Source organism: Podospora pseudoanserina, chromosome 3 (genome assembly GCF_035222485.1).
Source record: "Podospora pseudoanserina strain CBS 124.78 chromosome 3, whole genome shotgun sequence".
Classification (NCBI taxonomy): domain Eukaryota; kingdom Fungi; phylum Ascomycota; class Sordariomycetes; order Sordariales; family Podosporaceae; genus Podospora; species Podospora pseudoanserina.
Genome location: NC_085922.1, coordinates 3644505 through 3669893, shown reverse-complemented (window position 1 = coordinate 3669893; position 25389 = coordinate 3644505). Strand labels below are relative to the sequence as shown.

Here is a 25389-nt window from a genome sequence, read left to right as displayed (position 1 = left end):
GTAGGTACCCTACCTAAATAGCAACTCTCGTGTTCCTCTTCCTCAACAAGCACCAATATAACATAATTGTCTGTGCAGCAGCAGACACCGTTATTACACACACTGTCCCGAACAGAGATACCGAACACCAGTCCTTCTCCACCCATTGCCTCGTCAATGCCGGGGTCATTCAAGGCCTTGAACACGACAATGTACGCTGGGTCCAATCCTTCGAGTTCTCTTACAGTGTACGTTGGTATCTTATCCCAAAATTCAATGTTAGGTAGGTATCATACATGTCGATCCGTTTCTATCTACCATCTCGCCGGTATGCCACCTTCATCTTTTTCTTCATTCAGTCTTTCCATCATTCATCATGCCAATAACTTGAACCCACACGGCCTTGAATCCGAGCCTTGAAACAGTAACACTCCCCCACCAATAAACATATTCTTCCGTCCATCGATATCAGATAAACCATACCAAAAAAAACTATGTTTGACTTCAAAGCGAAGATACGCCTGCTCAGGATGCGCACAACGCAGTGCCTTTTCCCCTTTGTTATTCACTCGTCAACACCCGCCCTCCTCGCAACTGTCACCAGCTTCAACGGTTCCTCAGGCTCCCAACTCTTGCTAGGTTAAGCCATTTCCGCTTCCCACCACCTACGACAGGCGCTCCCCCACTGGCAATCGGCGCTCCTCCACCCCGTTCTACGGCTGTCCCCCCGCTGTCGTGCACATGTCCCACCGTCGCGCCTTCATTGCCCTGTAATTCTAGTTCAACCCCTCCCCCATCATCGTCAAATTCAACCTTTCTTTCTAGAGTCTTACTCCTCAAGATAGGCGGTGGCGTGGCACTGGAATTAGCCCGATCGTCATCAACGAGCGAGCCGCGTCGTCCCCAAGAAGGTATTCCAATCAGTGGCCGTTCGTCTTTTGAGGTCGTGTCTGCAGCCGGTGCGGCGAATGGTGTCGCAACGGGTGGGTCGGCCGAGCCGGTGGAGCGACGGAAGAAGTGATTCAGTCCGCGCGATCTAGGCCGACCAGGGGTGGCAGCAGCGGGGGCCTGGCTTGCGGTTGGAGGGTAATGGTGTTGCTTTGATACGGACTGTGGTGGTGTGCCCTGTGTGTCCGGATGACTCTGCGAAACCTTTCGGGGTGGAGGCGGCGGTTGATGAGCCTGTTTCGGTGGCACTGTCATTGCTCGACCTTGAGCCATATCTGCGAGCTGGCGAGACGGGGGCCTGATATCTATACTGTTGCTTCTTGCTCTACTTCCCTTTCCAACACTCATCTTTATCTTTGACGATGGGGATGGTCGCGCAGGGGAGGCTGATGCGGCTCCCGAGAGGTCGGCCCCCGTCTTGGCCTGTAGACTTGACCTGCGATTCGGCGGCGGAGGCGCAGAGTTGAGCGAGTCCAGCGTCGGTGTCAATACCCCCGAACTAAAGACAGGTTTGGTCAATGACTTGCTAATTGCATCGAGAGTGTCAGCCATTGGCGGGTGCGGCAAACCGTTCCCGCCAGCCCCCATATATCCTGCACCTTGCAGCGAACCAAACATGACGTTGGTCGCCCAGCCCTTGGTAGAAGATGGGAAGGAGAACAGATCTGGTGAAGCGCGATCTGCCCTGTAGTTTGGATGGGCCTGCGAAACAGAACTCATGGGATCAAGCGGGGCCTTTCTTGGTGGCTTCATGCCCTCTTGGAGCCAAGTGTCAACACTCGACGTGGTCGATTCAGCGTCACCTGCACCCTTGTATTGACGCAAAGCATCTCTCGTTGATTGGGGTCGTTGGAGCTGGTCCATATCTTCATTTTTGCCGGCTTTTTTGCGGCTGTCAAATGCCGTCGTTGATGCTGGCTGCGTATGCGTCGTCTGTGTGCGAGGTTCCAGACTGGTGCCGTGCTCGTCAGGCACTGAATGGTGCGAGGCCGTTGTTTCCGACAGAGCCAGATAACTCTGCTCATTTGTCAGGTTTGGCTCGTGGGATAGGGTGTCATTGGAGTTTTTGTACAGCCGCAGTGTTGTGGTGGAGATGGTATCAGGCGTTGGAGGAAGCCCGCGTTCGCTTGTCAAACTTCCGTGCGTAAGAACCTTTTTCAGAGCCTCCCTCTTTTCCTGTTTCGTTTTACGCTTAGCCATGGAGGATGGTGGGCGAGAAAAGGGGGAGAAGTCGTTGGCTGTGGTTTGTGCTCTGGCGGCATCCTGGAGGGCTCGACGTTTGACTTCCACCTTCTCCAACTGACGAAGAGGCGAACTTCCGGCCCCGATCACGTCGGTAATGGTGTGGAAATGCGTATATTCATTCGAGATGGCGCGGGCTATGCTGGGACGGTTCTTGGGGGTGGCACTTCTGACTCTGGTTGGTGATTCCAGAGCAAGCATGCGCTGCATGCAAGACGTGTCCATGAGTGAGGGACTCTCTTCCTTAGGCGATGGTGCGTCTGGAGACTTGGTCCGACCATATACGCTCACAAAAGAACTTTCACTCAAAATGCTCAACGTTGGACTGTCAAGTCTGACACTCCCACGGGTTGTCTCAGGGGTGGCTTCGGGCATGGTTGGGAGACTGGGCACGTTGCCGCGGGCCCCCAGATATACATTTCGAAGGTTTTCGGTGCTCTCACTGTGCTCAGAGACAAAACTGGGCATTCGATTGAGGGTCTTAACCTCGTCGGACCCAGATGGCAGAAGGACCTTGTGTTTTGATGTTGCCTCCGCGCCTGGCAATCCTTGGACCTCAACTCGCCGGACCATCTCTCGCTCCCTGAGCAACTGCTCAACCCGGGCTTCCAAAACCACAATCATGCTGACAGCTTCTTCAACTGCCTTGTCCCTTTTCTCCAGCTCGTGAACAAGCCTGTCATTCATCTTGTCCGTCTCGGCTTTTTGGAGCTCCAACCTTTCCAAGCTCTCCTCCAACACCGTCTGCCTTTCCCGCCGATGGTAAAGTTCAAGCTTCAGGTCAAAGTTCTGCTTGTGGAGATTCGAAAGAGTCTGTTCCATCTCCTTGACTCCCAGGCCCTTCTTCCTAGCCGATTCTGAGCTTTGGCTCGAGATTGGACGACTATCTGCGGGGGACGGGCTGCGGATCGCTCGGTTGTCGACGGTAGAACGAAAGAGATCATTGCTTGTCCTACTTGACGCGCGCTCGCTCTCAACCCTCCGCTCGCGCTCCAATCTCTCTTGCAACAAGGCAGACATTGGAGTTACGGCAAGACTCGCGCCGTCGGAAAGCTCTCGCGACAAGTGCGATTTTGCTCGTTCGCCGCAACGGCTATGGTGGTATCGGTGAGAGTGTGTGGAAGTTGTTTGCACTGTTGAAGAGGAACTGGAGCTGGTTCGGGAGCCTGTCTTGGGACGAGGAGAAGGAGGGGCCCGAGCTGGATCATCCAAGTGGCCTTGTGTGCCATGGCCATTCATGTTGGGCAGACACAAACGAAGCTGTTTTGGATACCAGGGCTGGGGTGGGTCGATTGCCGATGTCAGCTAGGTGCGAGCGGCGACAAACGGCCGAAGCCCTCGCGTTTCGTACCTCACAAAGGTGACCAGTCAGTTCGATATAAAGGAAGGGGTAAGTAGTTCCCAGGATGATGCCGGTATGTGTTCTGTTTCCAACGTCACAACCAGAACCAGGCCTTATCGAATCCCCTGACCTCTTTGCAAAGGGGTGGCAATCGCAGCCGTTGGACCCCCAAGAAGCCTTCAAGTCATGAGGAAAAGTGAGATTGGTGCGACTGTGTCTCGGAACTTTGAGGAATGAGCAAGTCGCGATGGCTAGGAAACAATGGCGGTGACACGAAGGACGCAAGACGGGGAACGAGGAACGAGCGGCCAATCGATGAGGTATTCGAGATCAGCGAGAGACAGGACCAGCCGTGATGCAACAATGAGTCAGAGGAAAAAGGAGAAGAGATTGTCCGAGGGCAACGGGGATTTGCAGAGAAGTAGCAAAAAACAACAACAAAAAATAAAAGGATTTGTTGCAAGAAGAAGCAATGGCGGGCAGGAAGGAATGAAAGTCAAAGTCAATTGCTGTTCCATTGGCGTGGGGCAGAGCCAATGAATTCCAGGGACTTTAAGGATTATGCTTGTTCTGGCTTAGCGTTGGATGTGGCGTGCAGGCACCAGTGGGTCGCTGCAGGGTGTCACCTTGAACCGCAGCTTTGACGTTGAGCCCATTCCACCCCCCACTGCTCACCTCATATCTCCAATTGCGCTGTTCACCACACACACGGAGTACCGGCTCCTGAGGATCGGATTCGACACCAATGGCCCTTCTTCTGATCCCACCTCTCCCATCATCTCAATTCCATCATAGGGCTGAGCAGGACAGTCTTCGGGCTGTGACCCCTCCTTCGCAAACTTTCTCGGCAGGGACCGTTTCAAATACCGGCCAATCAGAACAACCATCACTCGGTTCCAGTGTGCTGGAAGCTGGTTCCGAATACAACCCCACTCAGGCTGCTGGAGGCGGTCAGAGCGCGGCACATCATCATCATCGACAAATGAACATTGTTTCGTTCTGGGATGTCGAGCAGTGTGTGTTGCCATTGAGTTCCCTCGAATGCATATGCAGCAACGTCTTTCACCAATAGCCAGCATCAAATAAATTCTTCCGTTTGAGACCTCTTGTCTACGCCGCTTTCGTTGGTGGTTGATATCCCCTTATAACCTGCATGGTGCAGTTTTTTGCCCCCGCCTTCGCTGCTTGGCTGTCGTTGCTGATTGAAGATCTTGGTCTGACTTGAACTCAGGGGTAAAAGGGACTGCTCAACGCCCGAAAACCGACCATTAATGTACAACAACATCATCCATTGGACATCCTCTCTCCACCGAGTCCATTCTCGTCTTCTCAGTGATGATATTCCTCGTCAACTCCATCAATCTATCCGCCAGCTCATCATCTTGCGACATTTGGCTGCCCTCTTCAGGGATGCAAGGCGGGCAGATATACTGGCCTGAATCCTTGATCTTGGTTGCGCAGAACACTGTAGGCACGGCTCCCTCAAACTGATCCTTCTTAATCGGTTCTATGCCGTACTTCATCACGTACCCACCCAAGGGATACGGCTCGAGAATATCGTCCCTACTCTGCTTGGTGCTCACGAAGCCTGGGTGTGTAGCGTTCATGAGCACATTTGGGTGCCCATTTTGCGTTACCTTGCGGTTGAAGTATCGCGAGTAGAGTATCCCCGCCAGCTTGCTCCTTCCGTACTGCGCATTGGGTCCGACGTCCTGGTTGATCTCGTCCAGCGAAGCGAACTTGGTGTCCTTGGGAGCACCGGTATGCAGATTGGAGCTCTGGTTGCTGATTCTCACAATGTTTCCTTCCTCGGCTGTCTTTTGCATCAAGGGTAGCAGATGGGATGTGAGGACGACGTGGCCCATGTGGTTGACTGCCATGTGCCTGTCCACTCCATATGAGGTGAGCTCGGCTGACATGATGCCTCGACCCGAGTTGTTGACGAGGATGTCGAGCCGGTTATTGTCGCGCTTGATCATCTCGGCTACTTCTTTGACCCGCCGCCAGTCGCTCTATGTTGTTTTTTCTCAGTGAGTGTCAACACGGGAGCAAAGGGACAACTTACAAGGTCACACTTCATCCAGACCATCCGGGCAGCCTTGTCTTGTCCCAGTTCATCGGAGATGACGGCTTTGGCGCCCTCAAAGACCTCCTTGTTGACGGAAATTATGTAGAGCTTACTGATGTTGTGCTTGAGGAGGGTATATGCCACGCCGAACCCAATCCCTTGGCTGCCTCCCGTCACAACACCCACCTTTCCGGTCAGATCAGGGCAATCATCGAGCTTGAATTGTCGGGAGCCGAGCTTCGTGAATGCTCCGCCGAAGTTTTCGGCGAGCGTATCCTGTACGTTTAGCTTGGTCAGTCTCCCTTCTTCAGTGTAGGTAGGCATGCGAAGACCTACCCCCAATTTCTGCATCGTGTACGACACCACGCCTTTGGACACAGCCGTGGATTTGATGGCTCGGGCTTGCGGTTGGTGACACACAAACACAACAGCAGGGCCAGTAAATGGGTTGATTTTTGCGGTGCAACGGGGAGCAGGCAAAAGGGTCGCGTTGGCACGTCGAGCCACCAATCGTTGTGCCATTTCCTCTCAATTACGTCAAATCCTCCGAGAACGCGTCAGAATCCCCTTGGAGAAAGCAAAGAGGGAATCAGCTCTTATGTGATCAATGTCTTCGCCCTCGCGAGGCCGTCAAAGCTGAATGCATGACGTATCTTGATCCGAAGAGCTTCCCCGCCCCGGTTGGGATCGTGTCAGGAACTGCATATCGTTAGCTCAGGGGCAACTTCTGAGCTTTGGTGGATTGCGACTCAATCACCGAACGTTTGTTCATTCTTCGTTTCCCACAGTTATCAGGAACAATTAATACCTGTGGGGAGTATTGTGCACACTCATCTAATGCCTGTTGGAGCCATGTATATAGTTATGCATGAGATGAGCCTGATTCCCGTCAGGGCTTCTTCAACGTCAGAACTTGCAAGGCTCCTGTGCAATAAATAGCCCAGAAAACGGTAATTTCCTAGGTAAGATAACCGGCAGGATCGTAAAAACAGAAAGCTAAGGTAGGAATCATGCAGGCCGAGATTGACTATCATAAATGCTATGGTGAAGAAATCGCAAATTGGCCCAAGCAAAGAGCTGCTATAGCCGGGGTGAGACAGGAAAAGCTGTGATAGATCTTGGAAAAAAATCAAGATCGATTGATTCGGGAATTAATGTGTGAAGTGAGGGGCAGATAAGAATTTACAACTGGCGGGGGATGGAGGGGCTGCCTGACAGCAGACGGCGACTGCGAGCCTCGCCATGCCATCCATCAAGATCCGTTGACTTCAGCTCCCAATTCGCATTCTGTTTCTGGTAACACTCTCGTCACCGTGTTTCCATGTTTGAATTGTTATCCGGTTTTGGAGTCTCTCCGGAGCCTCGTCGACAACACCCTCTTCCCCTGAGTGCAACCACACCATCGCCTCTCCTTTTGTGACACGGCTGGGAGCATTAGTGAGATTATTGGCCAATTGCTAGTTTGGACGAACTGCAGAAGCTACGCCGCCGCCATCACCCAATATGCCCAGCTGTGTCGCGAAGCTGCCCGCACGATTGGCCGCTACACTCAGTCCGAGATGTTGGGACATGCAAGGTTCCAATTACGAACGTGAACTTCTTGCGCCATCCCCTGATTCACCATCACTTCACCGATCGTCAAGCGGCTTATCCAGAGCCTCGTCCATATAACCTGTCGGAGCCAGCGGGCAAATATGTCGGCCTGCGTACAGCGGACCTCCTTATATAGAGCCGTCGCTCCCATGGAGAGAGATCTACTCAGCCCTATGCCCTATGACTCGAAACAACTAGCAGACCACGATGGCATCTCGACATCTACACCAGCATTACCAGCGTCGGGCCTCCAAGGCAAGGAGCCAGAATCCCGGTGTCCTAAAGCCGGGGCATCACTCAGTCACACGCGCTTTTGACTCCGAATCCGCACCCCCGACATGCTTTTCTTCCGAGGACCACCCTCCTGAGGCTATCAGAGATCACACCAAGCACTATTTTGGATGCATCAACATCGCAGACCGTGCCAGTTACTTTCTTGACCCCGACAACAGCCCTATCTGGCAGCATGAGTTCCTCCTTGAGAAGGAGTATCTGAAATCGCTCCCCGAAAATGAAAAGCGTTCAGACGATGAGATTACACGAGCCGCGAAAAAGCGTAGAGATAAGACGATCGAGAGCACCGCTGTCGCAATTGAAGCTCAGTACAGAAGAACCGACATCCTTCGACAGGCTGTCAAGGGAACAGTACCAAGCTCGCCCCCTGTAGCAGGCTCAAGCGGGCCCTGCTTGCAGAAATCAACGAACATCACAAGAACCGATCACTTTGTGACTTGTGTTGAAGAAAGTGGGAAGAATTGGAGGAGATCAACGTCATATCTGGCCGGCTTGGAGAAGGTTCAAGCATGGAAGCGCAATAGACCAATCGCCGAGAATCCACCCAGTACAGCAGCACGGCTCCCTAATGTTGACCCCGAATCAAGACCAGAGCCCGGACGGGAAGAGGTCGGAAAGATAGTGGAACGCATTCGCAAAAGCACACCGGCAACCGATTCCAAATCGGCAGAGTACGATCTCGAGCGAGATGTAAACGCATACCTCATTCAGTACACACGCAAGAAAGCCGAGGACTGGACATCTACAGCACTAAACGCAGTACCCACCACGGATCCTCGCTCAAGGACACTAACGTCGTCACCAACACGGGAGACCTTTCACAACGGCACAACTAGCCCAGCACCGACTTTTTCACCAACACAGAGCTCGCATGTTCAGTATCTCGAACCTTACGAGGAGGAACTTCAAGATCCAAGATTCAAGGGTAGATTTCCGGACCAGCGTCTAGCTATGAACATTGTTCTTGGTGCAGACGGAGATTCGGAGTCATCTCCCGCACCGGGGCCTAGTATTCTTGCTAGGGATGTTATCAAGGTCGACGACCCCACAAGAATACGATATTTCCATCTGCCGTCCAACAACATGCACGTGAGTTGTCCTGATTAACCGCTGCTAAAGTGCGTTGTTCTGAGATGCTAACCCGGTACATAGTGGGTCGAGGTACAGTCTGCTTTCCCTTTTATTGATGAATGAACATTGACTTATCCCAATCCTAGAAAGCGATAGCTAGATACTATGGTGAAAGCCATCTCAACATTGACCTCAGCAACGCATCAAGGGATCGATCTGTCAAGACACACACTCAGATGCTTCTGAGGCCTCAATTTTGGCGTGGTCAGCAACATGGAGCTCGAAGTGGTGTTGTGCATGCGAGACATATGAGACCTCTCTGTGAGAGAATATCGTCTGGTATGTGATGACATTCATCCGAAACCCAAGAAAAGTCACCCTGACATTGCTGCAGAGGTTACCGAAATTGAAGATAATCCAAAGAATATAGTCCTCTTCGTCCGTCAACCAAACTTTCCACACCTTTGCTCGAGTATCACTGACCCTATGTCTCGATACAGATGCCCTATCTACACTGGGATACCGACAGAATGAGAAACAAGATGGCGAAGATGATTGATATCGAGTCGGAGCAGCAGCGCAAAAGAAACGAAAACATTGCCTACGAGAAACGCAAGACACGCATAGAACAGAGGAAGGACTTGGAGCCGGGTGCGAAGCGCATATTACACACAGATAACAGGGATCAAAACGATGAAAAGACGACTCAGAGCGGCGACCAGAAGCGCTCGACGGCCCCGTCACAAGGTGTGAACGATCTGGCTGATTTGATGGACAGACTTGTTTCTGTCGGTAGAAGCAAACAGCGGATTGAAATAGATGACAATGGCAGGCTCAAGATCAACAATCCTCTCGGACAGTACCTGATTGACGCGGCAAGACTCTACGAAGCCATATCTACTTATCGAGACCAACGAATGCTGGAGAAGTATCTGTACCATGATCCACCTCTTCACCCCCGCCGAACGCTTGATCAGTCCTACTACTGGACCTTGAAGACCACCAAGGTCCGAGACAGGGACCAGGTTGTCTATCGGGGAACAAATATGAATCTGGATTTTTGTCACCGACTCGAGCCACAGCCAACTACAACAGAGTCCGGTCCATGGAGCCGGCTCAAGGCAGTATTCCATCAAAGCCCGGATAACGACAATGTCGACGTCACACTGAAGTGGACTGACCACTGGGACAAGACGGATAAACATGGCTGTGAGCACTGCCGGAGTGACATTCGCAAAATCTCTCAGCTCGTGATGGTCGATCAGCTCTGGATGTGGGTTTTAGACGAGAAGACAATTATCACCTCATTTCCCAAGCGCTACGGGTTCAACAAGCAGGATCTTTCGGGGGTGCACAAGTCTATCCGTCAAAGGCTGAAGTTTGCCCGCAAGAATCAGGTCAGGTCGGTGTATGACTTGGCTCTGATCATCCTAGACGAATGTTGCAACACCTTCTTTGATCGAACCAAAACTGAGGTTTGTTTTCCTTCAGCAATCTTTGAGTGATTTCAGCTAATCCTGTCGCAGGACAGCCAACCACAGGTGATGGACATCTTTTCAGAAGCTATTGGTAATTTGGTAAGTTCGTCCTCTTGAGACTCTTGGCGGGCTCCTTTTACTTAGACTTGTTGCAAGACGAATCAACACACGATATCCTTCCAACATGTCTGGCATTGGACACAAAAGGCATCCAAAATCTACCGCTCGAGATCCAAGTACATCGACTCCTCTGACCTGCACGTGCCCCTCTTGGACATTCATCCAGAAGGGAAGCTGCAAAGAGAGGTCAAGGACATCATTGATGAGCTCGACATCATGATTCATGTTCACAAGAAGCAGAGAGAGGTGATCAAACGGTTTTGCAAGCATGTAGAGCACATTCTCGATCCCGACGGCCGGTGGAAGGAAGGCGCTGTCCAACATGACCGAGGGATGTCAAGAAGGGCACAGAGTACCACCGAGAACATGGAAAAGTATATCAAAATGGAGGAGAAGCGCGACCAGCTTCTGTGGTTTCGAATGCAGTCTCAAGAACTTCTTGCCGAAGTGGACGATCGACTTGATGAGCTTGAGGGGTTGAAGAAGGGGGCTGAGAGTACGGCCCAAAGTGTGAGTTTGACCAGCTACTATCCCGCCATACAAGTCACTAATTCCGAGGTCAGGTCACCGATCTTCTGTCTCTCAAGCAACAACAGGCAAGTGTCGTTCAGGCATGGGAATCGGTCAAGCAAGCCGAAGAGGCAGTTCGCCAGGGGCGGGCTATCATGATGTTTACTGTCATCACTATTATCTTTGTAAGTAACTGCAACTCGTGACACTTGAGCTATGGCGACTAAGGAAACGCTTTGGCTAACTGCGGCAATAGCTCCCCTTGTCATTTATTGCCTCGATATTTGGCATGAACAATTACGAATTTGGCGGCAGCGATAATCCATGGAGTGTATGGGAGCAACTAAAGTTCATTTGTAAGATCCCCTCAAAGTCCTCTACGGATTATTCTGTAGTTTCCCGGCCTAACCTACGGCAGTGCCCATTTCCTTTGGCGTCATTTTCCTTTCCGTAGTCATTGCCTTTTCCAACCTCCTTCGCGCCTTCATATGGTCTCTGTTCAAACTGTTCACCACCTCGGTGCTTATATACTCCGGTCTCTATCGATTCTGGCTCACCTTTAGTGATGAGTGGTGCTCGACTTCGATGATGCAGAAAACGGAGAAAATGGTGCAGGACATGAAGGAAGAGGTGAGGAGGGCGAAGAAGCTGCGTCGGAACCAACGAAGTCAAAAGAAGAAGCAGAAAGAGGACGGGAAGGGAAAGAAAGGCAGAGACGGAAAGGACTCCCAAGATGAGGACAAAGATCAGGGGAAAGCTACCAGGCATGCCAATGGGAATGGAATACAGACTGTTCACTTCTTCACAGAAATGGGACAGGAGCAGCGACGCAATACCACGGGTCGACGGTCCTGGGATAAACGGCGACGGGATAAGTCCCCGCATCTTCGAGTGAGCACATGGCCTCGCGACACGTCACCCAATGCTTGTGGATCGACTAGCGCCCATCCAAGAGTGTCACATCATGAAGAGAGAGATAACAGATCTGCGCAAGACATGAACGGAAGCCAGCTGAACGGGGACGATGGAAGTGGAAGCCCTGCAGGGCTTACAGTTCGGGGGTCTGATAATAATGTTTAGGGCGTCTTTGCAACCTTTCAGGGAGGAAACTTTGTCAGCGTGTCGGGGTGTCACTATGGCTGGTCTCACAATGTTAAAAGAACAAAATCTTGGATTGCTACCTTTGGAAAACGTTCTTCGCATAGCTGCACTGATATCTACTACAAATTCCAGACAGCCAGCTCAACTCGGTGAACCCCCAAGCTCGGCTCCATAACATCATGCAATGTAAATCAACACGGTTTTTTTTTCTTTTTTTTTTTTTCTGGGGTTTCTCTTCCAACGCTGTCGACATCCCGCCATTCTAGACCCTACAGCTAGGACCAATATCACAGTGGGCAATGGCTCCAGTGCCACGCCGCGGCTGGGTCATCAACGTCGTGTGTTGCCGGAACTCTACTCCAAAGCCGCGACAGCTGGGGTTTTAGGTTTGTTTCCGTCGTTGTATTTGAAATCCGGGAAGCTCCCGTAATCGGAGTCGGACTCGGAGGCGTCCTCGTCACGAGCTGTGATAGTGTTTGACAGGACATCGGTGCTGGAGGCAGAAATGGTGATCTTCGCCTTTGTAGGGCTAGGATGGGGACTGGGGGTCTTGAGAGGGGGGTTGTTCTCGCTCATGTTGATGGGTTGGGAGGGTTGAGTACTGTGTTGAACCTTGTGAGGATTAGTGGTTGAGGTTGTTGTTGTTGATGATGGATGGTGAAGAAGTCGAGTCCGCAAGGGGGATGAATAGAGCCTTGCTTTAAGCATGAGTGTATGAGAACCTTGATGCAGATGGTTGAAAACCTCTATGAAAATGATGTAGTACATGAGGACCTTTGTGAAGCGATGGAGTTTGAGATATGACCAGCGTGATGAGAATTCGAAACGGGCGTGTTTGAGCGTGGTTACAAGGTAGGCACAATCTATTGGGATGAGGAGTGATTGATGATAGAAAGGTCAGATGGGGAGACGTTCTGATCTCTCTGTTTCATCGCTTCTTCCCATATCTTCACCATTATCACGGGTCCAACACCATAGCTTCACGACACCAACCGGCCCTTTTGAATTTCTGCAATACAACTTAACTACAAGCTTAGTTACAATTTTCTCCGTGCCGCCATATGCGTGGGTGATGAATCCGGCGACTTGAGTTATAGCCAAACGAAAGCCGTAAAGCTCTTTGCAAATTTCGCCTGCTGCCTTGGTATCTTCCTCCGCTCGGCTGGCGATCGCCTCGTCAAGGGCAAGCTGACTCATTAAAAGCGTAGGGCTCTCCTCCCTACCGAGCGGCTGAACAACCCAAGTCTATTTTGCTGGTGTGAAATGTGTCGACGTATTTCTGACGGCCATGAGGATAGAGCCTGAGTCTGTTGAAGGGAGGTAGGAACCAATAAGCTTCGGATCGTCCACGTTGTCCAAAACTAGTAACCACGGCACCTCTGACAACGAAGCTTTGGTCAAGGTTTCCGAGGAGGTAATGGCAGGAAACTTGAAGTAAAGTAAAGGACAATCTGGCTTAATAAGATGACGCAATAACTTCTTCCTACCGTATGTTTTAATTATAAATCCAAACTTCAATGAGACTCTATCCAAGCGATAGAACTCCTATCCTAGCTTTGGCTAGGCTATAAAGCCTCCTATTTTAGCTTTATCCGAGCTATAAGAGTTCCTATCTCAGCTTATCTATTATTTCTCTTGTGTAGAGTACGTAATTAGATAGGTAGATAAAAATACCTAACGATGTACTCAATCCACGACCCTGATCAAGCAGTGGCTGTTGCCATTGAGTGGTGTAAGTGGTGTTCCTATTTGTGCCACAAATTGCCAGCGTCATACAGAGTACAGCGTGAACACCGGAACCTCACACGTTTCCCAAAGCAACATTCCCAATGAAGTGCGACCCTCCGGCACACCTGTACCCTGTATCTTGCTTAATCCACGGGTACCCAACAGGGCAAACGCCCATGGCCTTCAACTTTTCCTTGATTGCCTCCTCCTTCCTTCTTCTAGCTTCCTCCGCCAACAACCTGGCCACAATCCTCTCCCTCGCCTCCTCAGTCGCTTTCTCCTTGGCCTCCAACAGCTGCCTGTATTCGTCCTCACGCTCCTCCTCCGCCCGATGATCCCGCTGAAGCTGTTCCCAAACCGCATCACTGACACCTGCGTCTCGCTTGATCCAAGAGTCTTTGTTGTTTGGGTCCGTTGTGCTGACCTCGGGAACAGTGGGTGGCTCTTCTTCTTTGTCCTCAACAACCGGTTCTGCTGCAACCTTTGTCTGCTGAATCTCCGTGGCAGTGGTGGTACGCGTAGCCGGTCGATGGGGAAGTCCCTGCGGCGGCGGGGCTTGCGATCGACGGAGTATCTCCTGGATGTCGATCTTTGGCGCATCAAAGTTGCTTCGAGAAGCCCGCTCATTCAGCATGGTTCGCAGCTCGGTAGTCACGACGACCTCGGTCAGCACCAGACGGCCACTGGCAAGCCCGGTCTTGTCTGTCAACATCTTGTTGAAAATGGCCCTGGACACACTCTGAACATCGCGCGCGCTGGCCCAGTTGTCTTGGGCGGCGAGGTGGGTAAAGTAGGCGATGACCTCCCGCCTGAAGGTAGCCGTTGCTGCAACAAGGCATGTGAGATCAAAATCCTTGCCTCTGCTCTTGAGCCCCATCCTTTGCTTTCCGAGCAATTCGCAGAGAAGTTTCAGACACTCATCGGCGGTCAGCGATCGGAAATCAATCACAGCTGGGAAGCGCGAGGTGAGGCCCGAGTTGACGGACATCAAGCGGTTGATGTCCTTTTCGTAGCCCGCCAGAATGATGATCAGCTTCTTGACGTAGCGGTCCTTGGTGACGGAATCCACCAATTCGTCCATGGCTTCCTTGGCAAAATGTCCCTCGGCTAGACGATACGCCTCATCCACAAACAGCACCTTCCCAAGAGCCTTGTCCAAGAGTTGTTGCACCTTGGGTCCCGTCTGGCCGACATATTGTCCGATGAGGTCAGTAGCAGAGCACTCCACCACTTCCGCAGTTGAAAGGAATCCCATGTCGTAAAATACCTTGCCCATCTTCTTCGCGGTCGTCGTTTTGCCAGTGCCAGGTGGACCTCGGAAGAGAAAGTTGAATGGGATGTTCTCCTTGGGGTCCATATCAAGCGACTTGAGCGTGCGGACTGTTTCCTGGTATCCCTCGAGAAGCTTCACAGTCTCCTCACACCCAACCGTGCCCTCAAATAATTGCTTTACGCTGGCAGTCGACTTGTCTGCACGGTCGAAATTCTCATCAAAGTCCACGGCCTCGAAGAGACTATCCGATTTCGCTTGGCCTTTGCTGAGACGTCTTTGGTGGCGAGCCTTGGCTGCATCGAGCAGGATGTCGATTTCGCCAGCATTTCCAAAGTTGGGTCTATTGCGAGCCCTCTTGATCATCTCCATGGCAACAGCAACGGCTTGGGGAGTGGCTTGGTATGCCGCCTTCTTGAGCTTGAGGTCAAAGATTTTACGAACGTCCTCGTCCGAGAAGTCTTCAAAGTTGAACCCAGAAGCAATGGGAAACCGCCGGCTCAGTCCAGGGTTAACGTTCTGGAACATTGTCTCCATCTGATCCTTGTAGCCCAGAAGCAGGACGCAGCGGTCGTCGCCGGGGACGCTCTGCACCTCAGCCACAATGGTATCGATGACAGCGGTTTTGTAGGGGTCCGAGACTGAGCCTTGGCTGCCTCCTCCTCCGTAAAGACCATAGGCTTCGTCAATGACCAAGACCTTTCCAACAGTTGCCGCCAAAATTCCCTTGGTCTGCTGTTCTGATTGACCCAGAGCACCGCCAACAAAGTCTGACGGGTTCTTTACCACAACTGTTGACAGTTAGCTTCTCGCCCAGAACAGTTGAAGTGGTTACTCAAAGATTCCAAGCCCGTAGAGACCAAAAGACAAAATACATACCTTCGCCTTTGGAGAGCAAACCGAGTTTCACCAAAATAGCCCCGTACAACTTCGCCACAGTCGTCTTGCCCGTGCCAGGATTTCCCATAAAAACCTTGTTGAGAGAGTATTCGATAGGTGGCTTCTCCTCCAGTTCTCGCACATAGTTCTGTTGAATACTGTCGACAAGCGAGCGAACAGCATCCTTGACAGACTGAAGACCAATCAACCCTTGAAGCTCTTTCCAGGCGGCGCAATTGGTCAAAGCCTCCGCAGGCTCCGGACCAATAAGGTCTTCTTTAGTGAAGAAAAGGTCGTTTGGTTTGACACCTTTTTTCCTCTCACGTCGTAAACGATTGGCTTGGCGCCTCGAGATGATATCCAGCACGTTTTCAACAGCGCGCGCATTGCCGAATCCTTCCTTACCCCGTCCTCGCCCGATACGCCGGCTCACAATCCGACAGTAGAGCCCACGTAGGCCATCGGCGCAGTCCATCGCACCGTTGTACTTGTGGTTGATCTTGAGCTCGAGTATTCTCAAAAGTTCATCATCGGTGTAATCGGCAAAAGTCATATCGACTGGGAATCGGCTTGGCAGTCCAGGGTTGTGTGCAAAGAAGCTCTCCATCTGCTTGCTGTAACCAGCCAGGACAAAGACAATCTTGCCTCTCTGGTTCTCGACTTCAGCCAGAAGGTAGTCGAGAACAGCGGCGCCACCAGGATTGTTGCCGGACGTGAGTTGGTATGCCTCGTCAATGAAAAGAACACCGCCGCCGGCGTTGAGGATTCCATCAATCAGCTTGGTACAACCAGAAACACCAATGTTCGCCAGGCCTGCACCGGTCTTCTCCTCGAAACAGTTGCCCGGAATGACGCAAAGCTCCGTGAGAAACTCTGCGTACAGACGGGCCACAGTGGTTTTTCCTAGAGAGAGAGAGAGAGAGATTAGACCTGAAGAGTAAGATGGCGTGGGTGACTTACCAGTTCCGGGGTTCCCCAGCATGGAGCAGCTGAATCTCTCCTTGGCCAGTGATACATCTTGCCGCAAGGCCGTATCAACCTTTGACTTGATGTTCAAAAATTCTTGCTTGACATCCTCCAGCCCGATCATGGCTATCAGCTCATCAAGTGCCTTGCTGTAAGTCCCTGGCTCCGACTGCTTCAGAAATTCCCATTCTGCCTTTGACTCACTTGTCGACTCCTCGGAAGACTTGGCTGACGTTTTCTTGGTGCTCTTGGAAGTGGTTGTATCCTTTGATTGGGCTTGCGCCTCTGCACGTTGCTTATTCTGTTGACGGAGCTTGATTTCGGCCTTTTTCAACGCTTCAAGGTCTGCCTTTTGCTGTTCAATGGTCTCGCTCCGGTTCCTTTCCTCGGCGTGGTATTTGTTGACGCGCCTCTGATGTTCAATTTCGTCTTGGATCTCTTTCAAGGTGCGTGCGTACTCCTCCTCGCGTGCTCTGCGTTCTTCCTCCAGCTTCAAATCTCTCTTGGCCTTGCGTTCCATCTCTTTATCCTCCTTGATGCTGCTACTGTGTTAGTTGAAGTTTCCAACGCGTAACGTGATCACCAATGGACGCGTGGAGGATGAAAACATACCAGTTGACACATCCCTCATTCTGCCTCCCACATCGCACTTTCACCTTGTGCTGTCTGGAGCAAACTCGGCTGATGAGTTGATTGCACTCCGTCCTGGAGTGGTCGTCAACGCGGTGGCAGCGAGATCGACATTTGTGAACGCCACATTTGAGGAGTGTATCACTGTGTAGAATCCGGTTAGACCTGCACCTTGTGAACAGAATAATAGAGCTGCAAGATAGACTAGAAGCCAAGGGGCCACAACATGGTGATGATGATAATACAAAAGAAAAAAGAAAGAAAGAAAAGAGAAAGACCAAAAACGAGACCAAGAAGAGGGCGGGGGAAGGAGAAAAGAGAAAACACAAAAGGAAAAGAAAAAAGAAAGTAAAACGAAAAGAAAGAAAGAAAAGGAAGAGAAAAGAAAACAAACAATGTTACACCGAGTGCCAAACCCAATGCTGGAAAGATGATATGCTGAACAGTGGTCCTGCCACTGTTTATTTTTTTTTAAAAAAAAAGAACGTTCGGGGCCACAACATACCAAAGCTCAGTGCACCCCCCGTCGGGGCAATACTTGTCAAAATCAACAGGCTCCTTCAACAATGCCAGAGTCGATGGGTGCTTTTCGCACTGGACTGGAAGTCCGTCGTAAAGATTGCCGTTCTTGTTCAGAAGCTCAAAGAAAGGAGCCCAGGCCGCTCTACCCTTTTTGCTCTGCTTGAAGGTGTCCATGTTTCCGATAAGAACAAGGCAGTTGCGGGCTCGTGTGATCAGAACGTTGAGTCTCTCCGGGGCAGACATGAAACCGACATCACCAGCGCTGTTGCTACGCGTGAGGGAAGCAATCACGATATCATTTTCCTCTCCTTGGTAGTTGTCTGTGGTCGTCAAGTGTTAGTCTCTTTTGCAATATTTCTGTGGGTGTATGTCAAGATGCTCTCACCAATGGTCGATATCCGGACAGGCTTCTTGTCAACCTTGGCGGCGGCCTCTGAGATCAACCCGGCTCTGATCAACTCAGCTTTATCCATCTCGCTAATTTCAAGATCATGCTTGTTCTTGGAGAAGACGTCTCGCAAAACACGCAGCTGACCCAGATAGGGAGTCAAGACGACGATCTGGTTGGAGCTGTAGCCCTGCTGTCCGAAATACTTGACACAACGTAAGACCATCTCGGCTTCAAACTGGTTCTTTTTGCTTTCTTTCGCACCCGGGTCGCGGCGGTCCTTGACCGCTCTGTCGATGTCTTCCGGCTTCGTGTGGCTCAGAAACACAACTCTATTCTGCAACCCACGAATGCGTTCGCGGCCGCTTGTCTTGGGGCCGTCGAGAAGCTCAGGGTATGTGAGCTCGCGGGCGAAGCAGGAAATCTCTGGAATCATGCGGTGCTGTTTCTGAAGAGTGGCGTGCTTGGCTCCCTGAAGGATCAGCCTCTCAAAAAGGGATCGATTCAGGTCGAATCCGTCACCTCTCTCGACTGATAATGCATAGTTGTTGATCTTGGGCCGCAGCTGCTTGTGATCACCGATGAGAACAAGCTGCTTGACGGTGGGTGAGAGTGCCGTCAGAATGTGGCTCTCAAGGATCTCTCCGGCCTCTTCCACCAGAATGACGTCTGGTTCAGCAGCACGGATCAAACGAATATGTTTCGCAGCGCCGGTAGTGGTGCAACCGATGATGCTTTTTTGACGCACGATCTGATTATCAGACTGACTGAACTGGATCTCCAAGTCTCTCTGAAGATCTCCATACTGGCGTGCTACCTCCTGCAACGTGTGTAGTCGTTCTTCAGCCATGGCCTTGGTCCATCTCTCAATATGGCTCAGTCGAATCGGGTGAGGCATCTTCCAGATTCCACGGGAAATGGTAGGGATGTTATTCTTGAAGATGCCAGGGCCTTGGCCGGCCATCCATAGCTTGAATAGATAGTCTTCCTCGATTTCCTTGCCTTTTTGGCCGGTCCGCCGCCACCCATCTTCGCCCTCGGGAACCTGAAGAGCCTGCAAGAAGTGGGCATCTGGATCCGAAAACTCTAGGTATTCTGAAATCTCCTGCCAACGAAATGGTGAGTGTAAATAACTCTGTAGCATTTTCTGAAGTTCTGTGGCCAGCTTGGTTGCTTTTTGCCTGAGATCGTCGACAATAGCCCAACCATCCCGGCTGCGTCTATAACTGCCCTGTTGCGCAGAAAGAAGAAGGGCGCTGGTCCTATCTGTGCACTTCGCCTTGGAGCCGATACGGACCATGGCGGTGTCAGGAATTCCAACATCGAGAAGATCCTCCATGAACTGGTCCAGGGCATGATTTGTGTAGCTGAGAACGAGAATCCTCAAGCCCGCCTTGTGCAAACAACGGGCAATCTGAGCGCCGATGAAGGATTTTCCTGTACCTGGAGGGCCTTGCACGAGACTCACAGGCTTGGTCAAAGAGGTCAAGAGGGCCACCAGCTGGGACTTGTCAATCGAGATGGTGCCGGTTGGGGTTTCAAGGTCCACAGTGCCCTCGCCGGCGAGATGTCTACTGTCCTCGACAAGCTGGGCCACCAAAGGCCGTAGCTTGGGGGGGATGCTGAAGCCAGATGTTGCTATGAGCGCGGGGTTTACCAGCAGGTCCATGAGAGGCATGTCGGCGGATCGTTGGAGGCCCAGTAGAACGGGTTCGTAGGCAAAGACTGGGGTGCCGACCAAGATGAACTGCACAAACTCGCGTCTGGGCAGGGTGAGAGCGAGGATGGCATTGCGAAGACCATTTTCGTCGGTAAACTGCAGTGAAACGAGGGGGGGTGACTTGGCGAGGTTGTCGACGTCGCGGTCGACAAAAGCAAAGCCAAAGATCTCCTTGTCGCGACAGAGAACACCAAATGCTTGGTGGCGGAGGAGATTTGTTTCGTCCTTGAGGTACTTCTTCCGCTCCTCTGGCTTCATCTTTTCGAGAAAGTGCAACCCTTCAAAGCACCTGACCAAAAGAGCACACGGCTTGGCTTTTCCCTTCGACTGCAAGTTGCCCACGTCAATTCCCACGGGATCCAGTCGGCCGAGCATGAACGACCTCCGATTGTTGCCGCCCTTTTTGCTGCCCATGGCCACCTGCAGGTCTTCCCTCAGCTCGGCCAGCATGTCCTCTCGCAGCAGGCGAAACTGGTTGTCGAGATGCACACTCGGTCGCTTCTCCAGGTCAGTCTCGCGCACATCAACCGCCGTCTGGTAGAACGGGAGCTGAGTCGACAGGAACTCGTCAGTCGTGGGATAGATGCTTATTCTTCGAAAGTCGGCCAGGTCATTGTCGTGTCGCCCTCCGGGTCCCGCATTCCCGACAACACCTTCCTCAGGCGAGCCCCGAATGCGCAACACCTTTTGAATCAGGTAGCCATACTCGCGCGTCACATGGCCCTCTGACTTGAGGAGTCCCTTGGATTCAGAGATGGCCCTCACATCATCAATCACATTCACGTTGGTGGTGGGTGGGAGAAGCGCAAGCTCAAGAGCCAGCCAAGCGAAGCCGCAGAGACTGGCATCAGGGATCTCGTGGTTTTTGAAGAACTTGACCAGAGCATTCCATACGGTCGGAGGCTGCGCAATGGCCAAAAGGACGTGCCGCAACAGCTGCCCGTCGGCTAGAACTTTGATGCCAGGATGGGACAGGTACTGCAGGAATGGAAGCGTACTGGCAATCATGAAGCGCAACGACAAATCGGCTCGGACCGAGTCCCTGACAGAGTCAACACCGGCAGTGCTCCCAACGATAGTTTCGACGCAAGCACTGGGGTTCTCTTGACCTCGAACGGCCTCGAGGAATAGCTGGGCACTCTGGGGAGTCCTGATAGGTCGAGTCCCAGCAACGGTCTCTCGAAAGAGCGTGCGCAGGCGATTGGCTCTTACTGAGTTGTCGGTTGACGCCATGGTTGATTCAACAAAGGTGGGATGAAGAGGATGGATAGAGTTGTGTGCAGAACTTTGGGAGAAAAGATCACAATCATGTTCAAGGGGTTACCTTAAGATATCAAAAGCCCCGTCGTCCTCCTTCCTTCTCAAACCCGGAGGCATACCCTTCTGTTTGCACACGGATAGCATGCCTGTTTTCATAGGTCCATGATGCCACTTGCTGTATTCCGCTTTGTGCGACCTGGTCAACGGCCCCGCAAAGCCTCACTTTGGCCAACGAGGACGGCCGACATTTGGACACGACGAATCACATTGCTTGTTGTGCTGCGTCTCGGGCTGTGTTGGCGGCGGGCCTCACTGCATCGAAGGCAAAAGATGCCTAATGAGCCTATCTTTTGCGCAAGACTGGAACACTGAAAGCCAGACTTTTGAATTACCTGACATTCCTGGTGTCCTTGTTTGGAGATTTGGTCATCAGGATTTACACTGCGGGATGCAGCCGCTCCCTCCCGTGTGGCGTTTTTAATACAGCTGCCCGAGGTGTGTACTTCCCCCACGTTACAGCCCAGCTCTTTTCCTCTCATCATGCCGAACCTAGCACCCTAGCCACAAAATAGTTGACACTGAAAAGTAAGCTAAGCCATGTTATACTATAAACTATACCTCGAAAGTAAATTCATAGCCCTTTGAATGATCTTCTAAAGCCTATTAACTATCCTCAAAGGCCTATAAACTATGTTTTAAGGCCTATTGACTATCTGTAGAGACCTATGGACCACCCTTCAAGGTATGTTAACCTGCTTTAGTGTCTCAATTACTTCGTGGCAAGGGCCGCTGTGAAAAATAAAGGGGTGTGAGTCGACACGGGTATGCACTGCACCCCAGGTGCAAACGCAACGGCATCGAGTCGCCGGTCAACCAGCGTGAGCCATCATTTATACTCTGTCCTCAGCATCTTTCCTGCATTGAAATTGAACTAATACGTCGTTCATTCTGATCCCTCTGCTGCATCGCTTCTTCCCATATCTTCACCATTGCCCAACACTATACCATGACTTCGACTTGGTACAAATCTCGCAGCCGCTACTTCAACCGGAAGTATGATGACGCTTCGAAGGCCCAGGCATCTCCTCCTCCGCCATTGGGGAACCTGGTTCAAACCATCGAGATATCTGATCTCGATATGAATCTCAACAGCAAGATCGCCTCACCTTCAATCCGCGACTGCAGGCTCATCACATCATACAACTGGCTTGAGGGGAAGGAAGCCGCACCAACGATCCTTGTGCCTGGTAAACCTGCCTTTATCCGTGCATCAGAGATGTTGCTGACAGAATGCTTGTTCTTGACGATAGCCAAGCCACCTTTGTGGGCTCCAGTTGCATCTCCGTCGCGTCTCAACGAAGACAATGGGACTTACTTCCGAGACAAGAACGCCGCCCGGTTTCCCAAGCACCCACTGGAGCCGTGTGTTATCGCTGCCATGGAGGCAGACAACAACATCTCTCCCGAGGTTGATATCGTGGCTTGTGGAAGCACCTTGGGCAACCTCCTTCGCTTTGTTCGCCGGCAAGACAAGCCGTTCCGAATCCTCGTTGAAAAAATCCACAATACCGTCTTCTTCACGAGACGTGAGAACACACCCACCGAGATCATTCCCGGAGTCCGTGGATACGGTCACAGCTTTCCCGAGGCCAACACCATCTGGGAGCCTGATGTCAAGGGGTCGGTCTCGCACCAACGCATCGTTCGATATACCTTCGGTGGTCATCGCATCCTAGTTCGCTTCGAAGCAGATGGATACATCAAGCCCCATGCTCAAGGCCCCTCCTCGGTCAATAGCACCTCGTCCACAACCGCCATGGATCAGACATCTCTTGCGAATTTACTCTCTGAAGCTGACATGGGACTTGCATCCCAGACCACTGCCACATTAGCCGAGACCACCATCAATGTCAAATTCGGCGGTGAGCTTATCCCGCAAGCTCAAGTCTTTGATCTCAAGACCCGTAGCATCTACACCAAGGACAAGAAGGATCATCTGGCCGAGGAACTGCCCCGTCTATGGGTCTCCCAAATCCCCACGTTCATTCTCGCCTTTCACACGCAGGGGCTGTTTAAAAAGGCGGATATTCAGATCAAGGACGTCAGGGAGGATGTCCAACGTTGGGAGTTGGATCACCAAGCTGAGCTTGCACAGCTCAAGGGTCTCATTGATATGATCATCGAGGTTGTCTCCGACATGCCTGGCCAGAAGATGGAGCTGAGGTATGCGGGAATTGGCGGGCTAGAAGTACGTGAGCAGCTTGCGGATGTGAACGATGCGCTTTCTGATGCAGTCAAGGCTCGGTGGGGGTTGCGGGGTGGGGCCTTGACAGATGAGAGTGATGATGGGGTTGGCGAGACTGAAACTCAGGGATCTGATCATGACTCTTTTGACCCCGAGACTGATGTCAACGAGGAGGACAGCGATGAAGATCATCGATACTACCACGACAACCTGTACGGCTACGACTATGAGAAGGAGTTGCCCGATTACACAGCTTGTTCGGCAGACGAGTGCGGGTACTGTGGGAAGTGTCCTTACTAGGTTTCGGTGAGAAGACGCTCAGTTGTTGCAGTTGGTGTAGGGTCAGCGCCCGTTCGATCCTCTTGGCTGGAAATGGACGGGCAGACTGGGGCACATCAAACACGGGGGCCACCGACCACACCGAAACTACTGTTGCAGGGTCCATATTGCTGCCCGAGACTACGTGCAGGAGGAGATTACCGTCCGGGTCGGCTACTGGGACTATTCTCGCAGCTATACGGCTTTCCGGTGTTTTGATGTTCTCGATCTTTTTCCTGCTCACCTCAGTCATCTCGCTTTCATCCCTTCACACTTGCTTTTACACGTTTGCCCAAGTCGGTTTGCATTTTGTTCCCTGCGGTGTCTTCTCGCCCATGCGGGGTTGTGATGAGATACCTTGAATGGTGCTCAACAATGGCTGTGTGGAATACTGTCTTCTACTAGACGGGTTAACTCCCGAGGCACCGATTGGAAATACAAGGTGACGCACATGTGCCTGGGAGTGACTGTGAACAAATCGTCCTGGCACATTGTTGGCCATATTTTAGCAGAATCTCGATATCATATACTTGTAGCAATTATTGCCGAACCCTTCCGTAGGGCGCGTCGTGTGGGGTTTCTACAATACGACTTGAAAAACACCCCGAACACACCACATATGCCCGTGAATGGACTATGATCCTGCACTGGGCCTGGCCCTTGATAACTCGCATGCTGCCTGAGAACCTCCACTCAGGGATCCACACCGCGTACGGCGATTCGACTTACCCATATGACAAACCTGTGGAAGAGATTCCGTTTTAGAACGGCAATACAGGGGAGTTGATGGCGAAGATCCCGGCTCCTGACTGTAGGCGGATGTCGAGGACGAGAATGAGGAAGTTGTGTTCACGAGGGTTGGATATACGATGGGGTGTTGAGATTAGGGACTTGGAGGCGGCGGGGGAGGATAGGCCAGTGGGGCTATGTGTTGGGCGTGATGGGGAGAGCTGAAGAGGTGGATGTGGTGATTTGGTGCCTAAGGTGGGGCGAGCAGCTTTGTGAGGAGGTGGTTGTTAGATGGAAGGAGTGATGTCTCCCGACACGAAGAATTCTACCGTTGCGATTGCAAATGGGTTGGTGAGATATGGGGACGTAAAGTTGGCTGAAAATTTGAGGGAATAGTCGAAGGTGTGTTTTGTGGCTACGATGCCAGGGAAGACGTTTGTTAGTGCTGGTTCGTTCTTTCCATGTCTGTCCCAGTTGAGGAGAGGGACATAGTTGGTTGATGCCCCTCCCCAGGCACAGTGATATCTTGCCTTCCTTTTAGTGTAGGAGCCTGCTGGCTCCTGGCTCTACATATCGGAGGAGTTCGAAAATGAGACACACCGGCAAACAAAGGCTGGTTCGAGCGTCAAATCATGATACCACTTGTGTAGTCGAATGGACCATCCGAAATGTGAAATGCATCACCAGGTCTAGCCATATACCTCCGTTTGCTGGTGGAGGGGTTGTTGGCGCTACACAGCGCACGCGAGAAGTTCGATCTGTGTGACATGGGTACCGACCTCGGCAAGCGCTTGCTCATTGGCATGGAAATTGATGAGTTGGTCTATAACACATTGCCATGATGGCCAAGCTAATGATATCAAGATGCAGATTGGTATAGTCAAATAAACCACCTGCCTAGGTACCCGTCTGGTGTTATTTTACTTCAAGTGGAAGAGCTGCAGATAGTAGCCGCCGGGCCGGCTGCGCTGGTGTATATCTCCGATAG

At 51.7% G+C, this 25389-nt stretch overlaps 6 protein-coding genes across 6 annotated transcripts; 3 read left to right on the top strand and 3 right to left on the bottom strand.

Annotated features, from left to right (window-relative positions):
* Positions 1 to 160: 160 nt before the first annotated feature.
* On the bottom strand, positions 161 to 4398 carry QC764_311500 (uncharacterized protein; the record flags this gene model as incomplete). The annotated part of the gene is made up of 2 exons (XM_062946262.1): positions 161 to 3447; positions 4222 to 4398. The coding sequence occupies 2 exons, from the start codon at positions 4396 to 4398 to the stop codon at positions 586 to 588; spliced, it is 3039 nt and encodes a 1012-aa protein (XP_062802224.1). The 3' UTR covers positions 161 to 585.
* A 381-nt stretch (positions 4399 to 4779) lies between these two features.
* Positions 4780 to 6637, bottom strand: BLI4 (putative oxidoreductase bli-4, mitochondrial; the record flags this gene model as incomplete). Its single annotated transcript, XM_062946263.1, has 3 exons — positions 5916 to 6637; positions 5577 to 5855; positions 4780 to 5523 (listed from the first exon to the last, which is right to left on the bottom strand). Exons 1-3 carry the CDS (start codon positions 6099 to 6101, stop codon positions 4780 to 4782), a joined length of 1209 nt encoding a protein of 402 aa, XP_062802223.1. The 5' UTR covers positions 6102 to 6637.
* Positions 6638 to 7379: 742 nt separating this feature from the next.
* QC764_0058470 (uncharacterized protein) lies at positions 7380 to 8660 on the top strand (the record flags this gene model as incomplete). The annotated part of the gene is made up of 2 exons (XM_062940481.1): positions 7380 to 8555; positions 8619 to 8660. 2 exons carry the CDS (start codon positions 7380 to 7382, stop codon positions 8658 to 8660), a joined length of 1218 nt encoding a protein of 405 aa, XP_062802222.1.
* Positions 8661 to 8773: 113 nt separating this feature from the next.
* On the top strand, positions 8774 to 11878 carry QC764_0058460 (uncharacterized protein; the record flags this gene model as incomplete). Its single annotated transcript, XM_062940480.1, has 8 exons — positions 8774 to 8876; positions 8932 to 8975; positions 9038 to 10012; positions 10064 to 10114; positions 10172 to 10645; positions 10699 to 10830; positions 10902 to 11001; positions 11064 to 11878. The coding sequence occupies 8 exons, from the start codon at positions 8774 to 8776 to the stop codon at positions 11723 to 11725; spliced, it is 2541 nt and encodes an 846-aa protein (XP_062802221.1). The 3' UTR covers positions 11726 to 11878.
* Positions 11879 to 13275: 1397 nt separating this feature from the next.
* Positions 13276 to 21511, bottom strand: QC764_311530 (uncharacterized protein). Its single transcript, XM_062946264.1, has 6 exons — positions 18127 to 21511; positions 17725 to 18061; positions 17202 to 17363; positions 16584 to 17128; positions 15624 to 16526; positions 13276 to 15535 (listed from the first exon to the last, which is right to left on the bottom strand). Exons 1-6 carry the CDS (start codon positions 21080 to 21082, stop codon positions 13548 to 13550), a joined length of 6891 nt encoding a protein of 2296 aa, XP_062802220.1. The 5' UTR covers positions 21083 to 21511; the 3' UTR covers positions 13276 to 13547.
* Positions 21512 to 21612: 101 nt separating this feature from the next.
* QC764_310420 (uncharacterized protein) lies at positions 21613 to 24101 on the top strand. Its single transcript, XM_062946155.1, has 3 exons — positions 21613 to 21694; positions 21871 to 22356; positions 22420 to 24101. Exons 2-3 carry the CDS (start codon positions 22116 to 22118, stop codon positions 23652 to 23654), a joined length of 1476 nt encoding a protein of 491 aa, XP_062802219.1. The 5' UTR covers positions 21613 to 21694; positions 21871 to 22115; the 3' UTR covers positions 23655 to 24101.
* The last annotated feature ends 1288 nt before the right edge of the window (positions 24102 to 25389 follow it).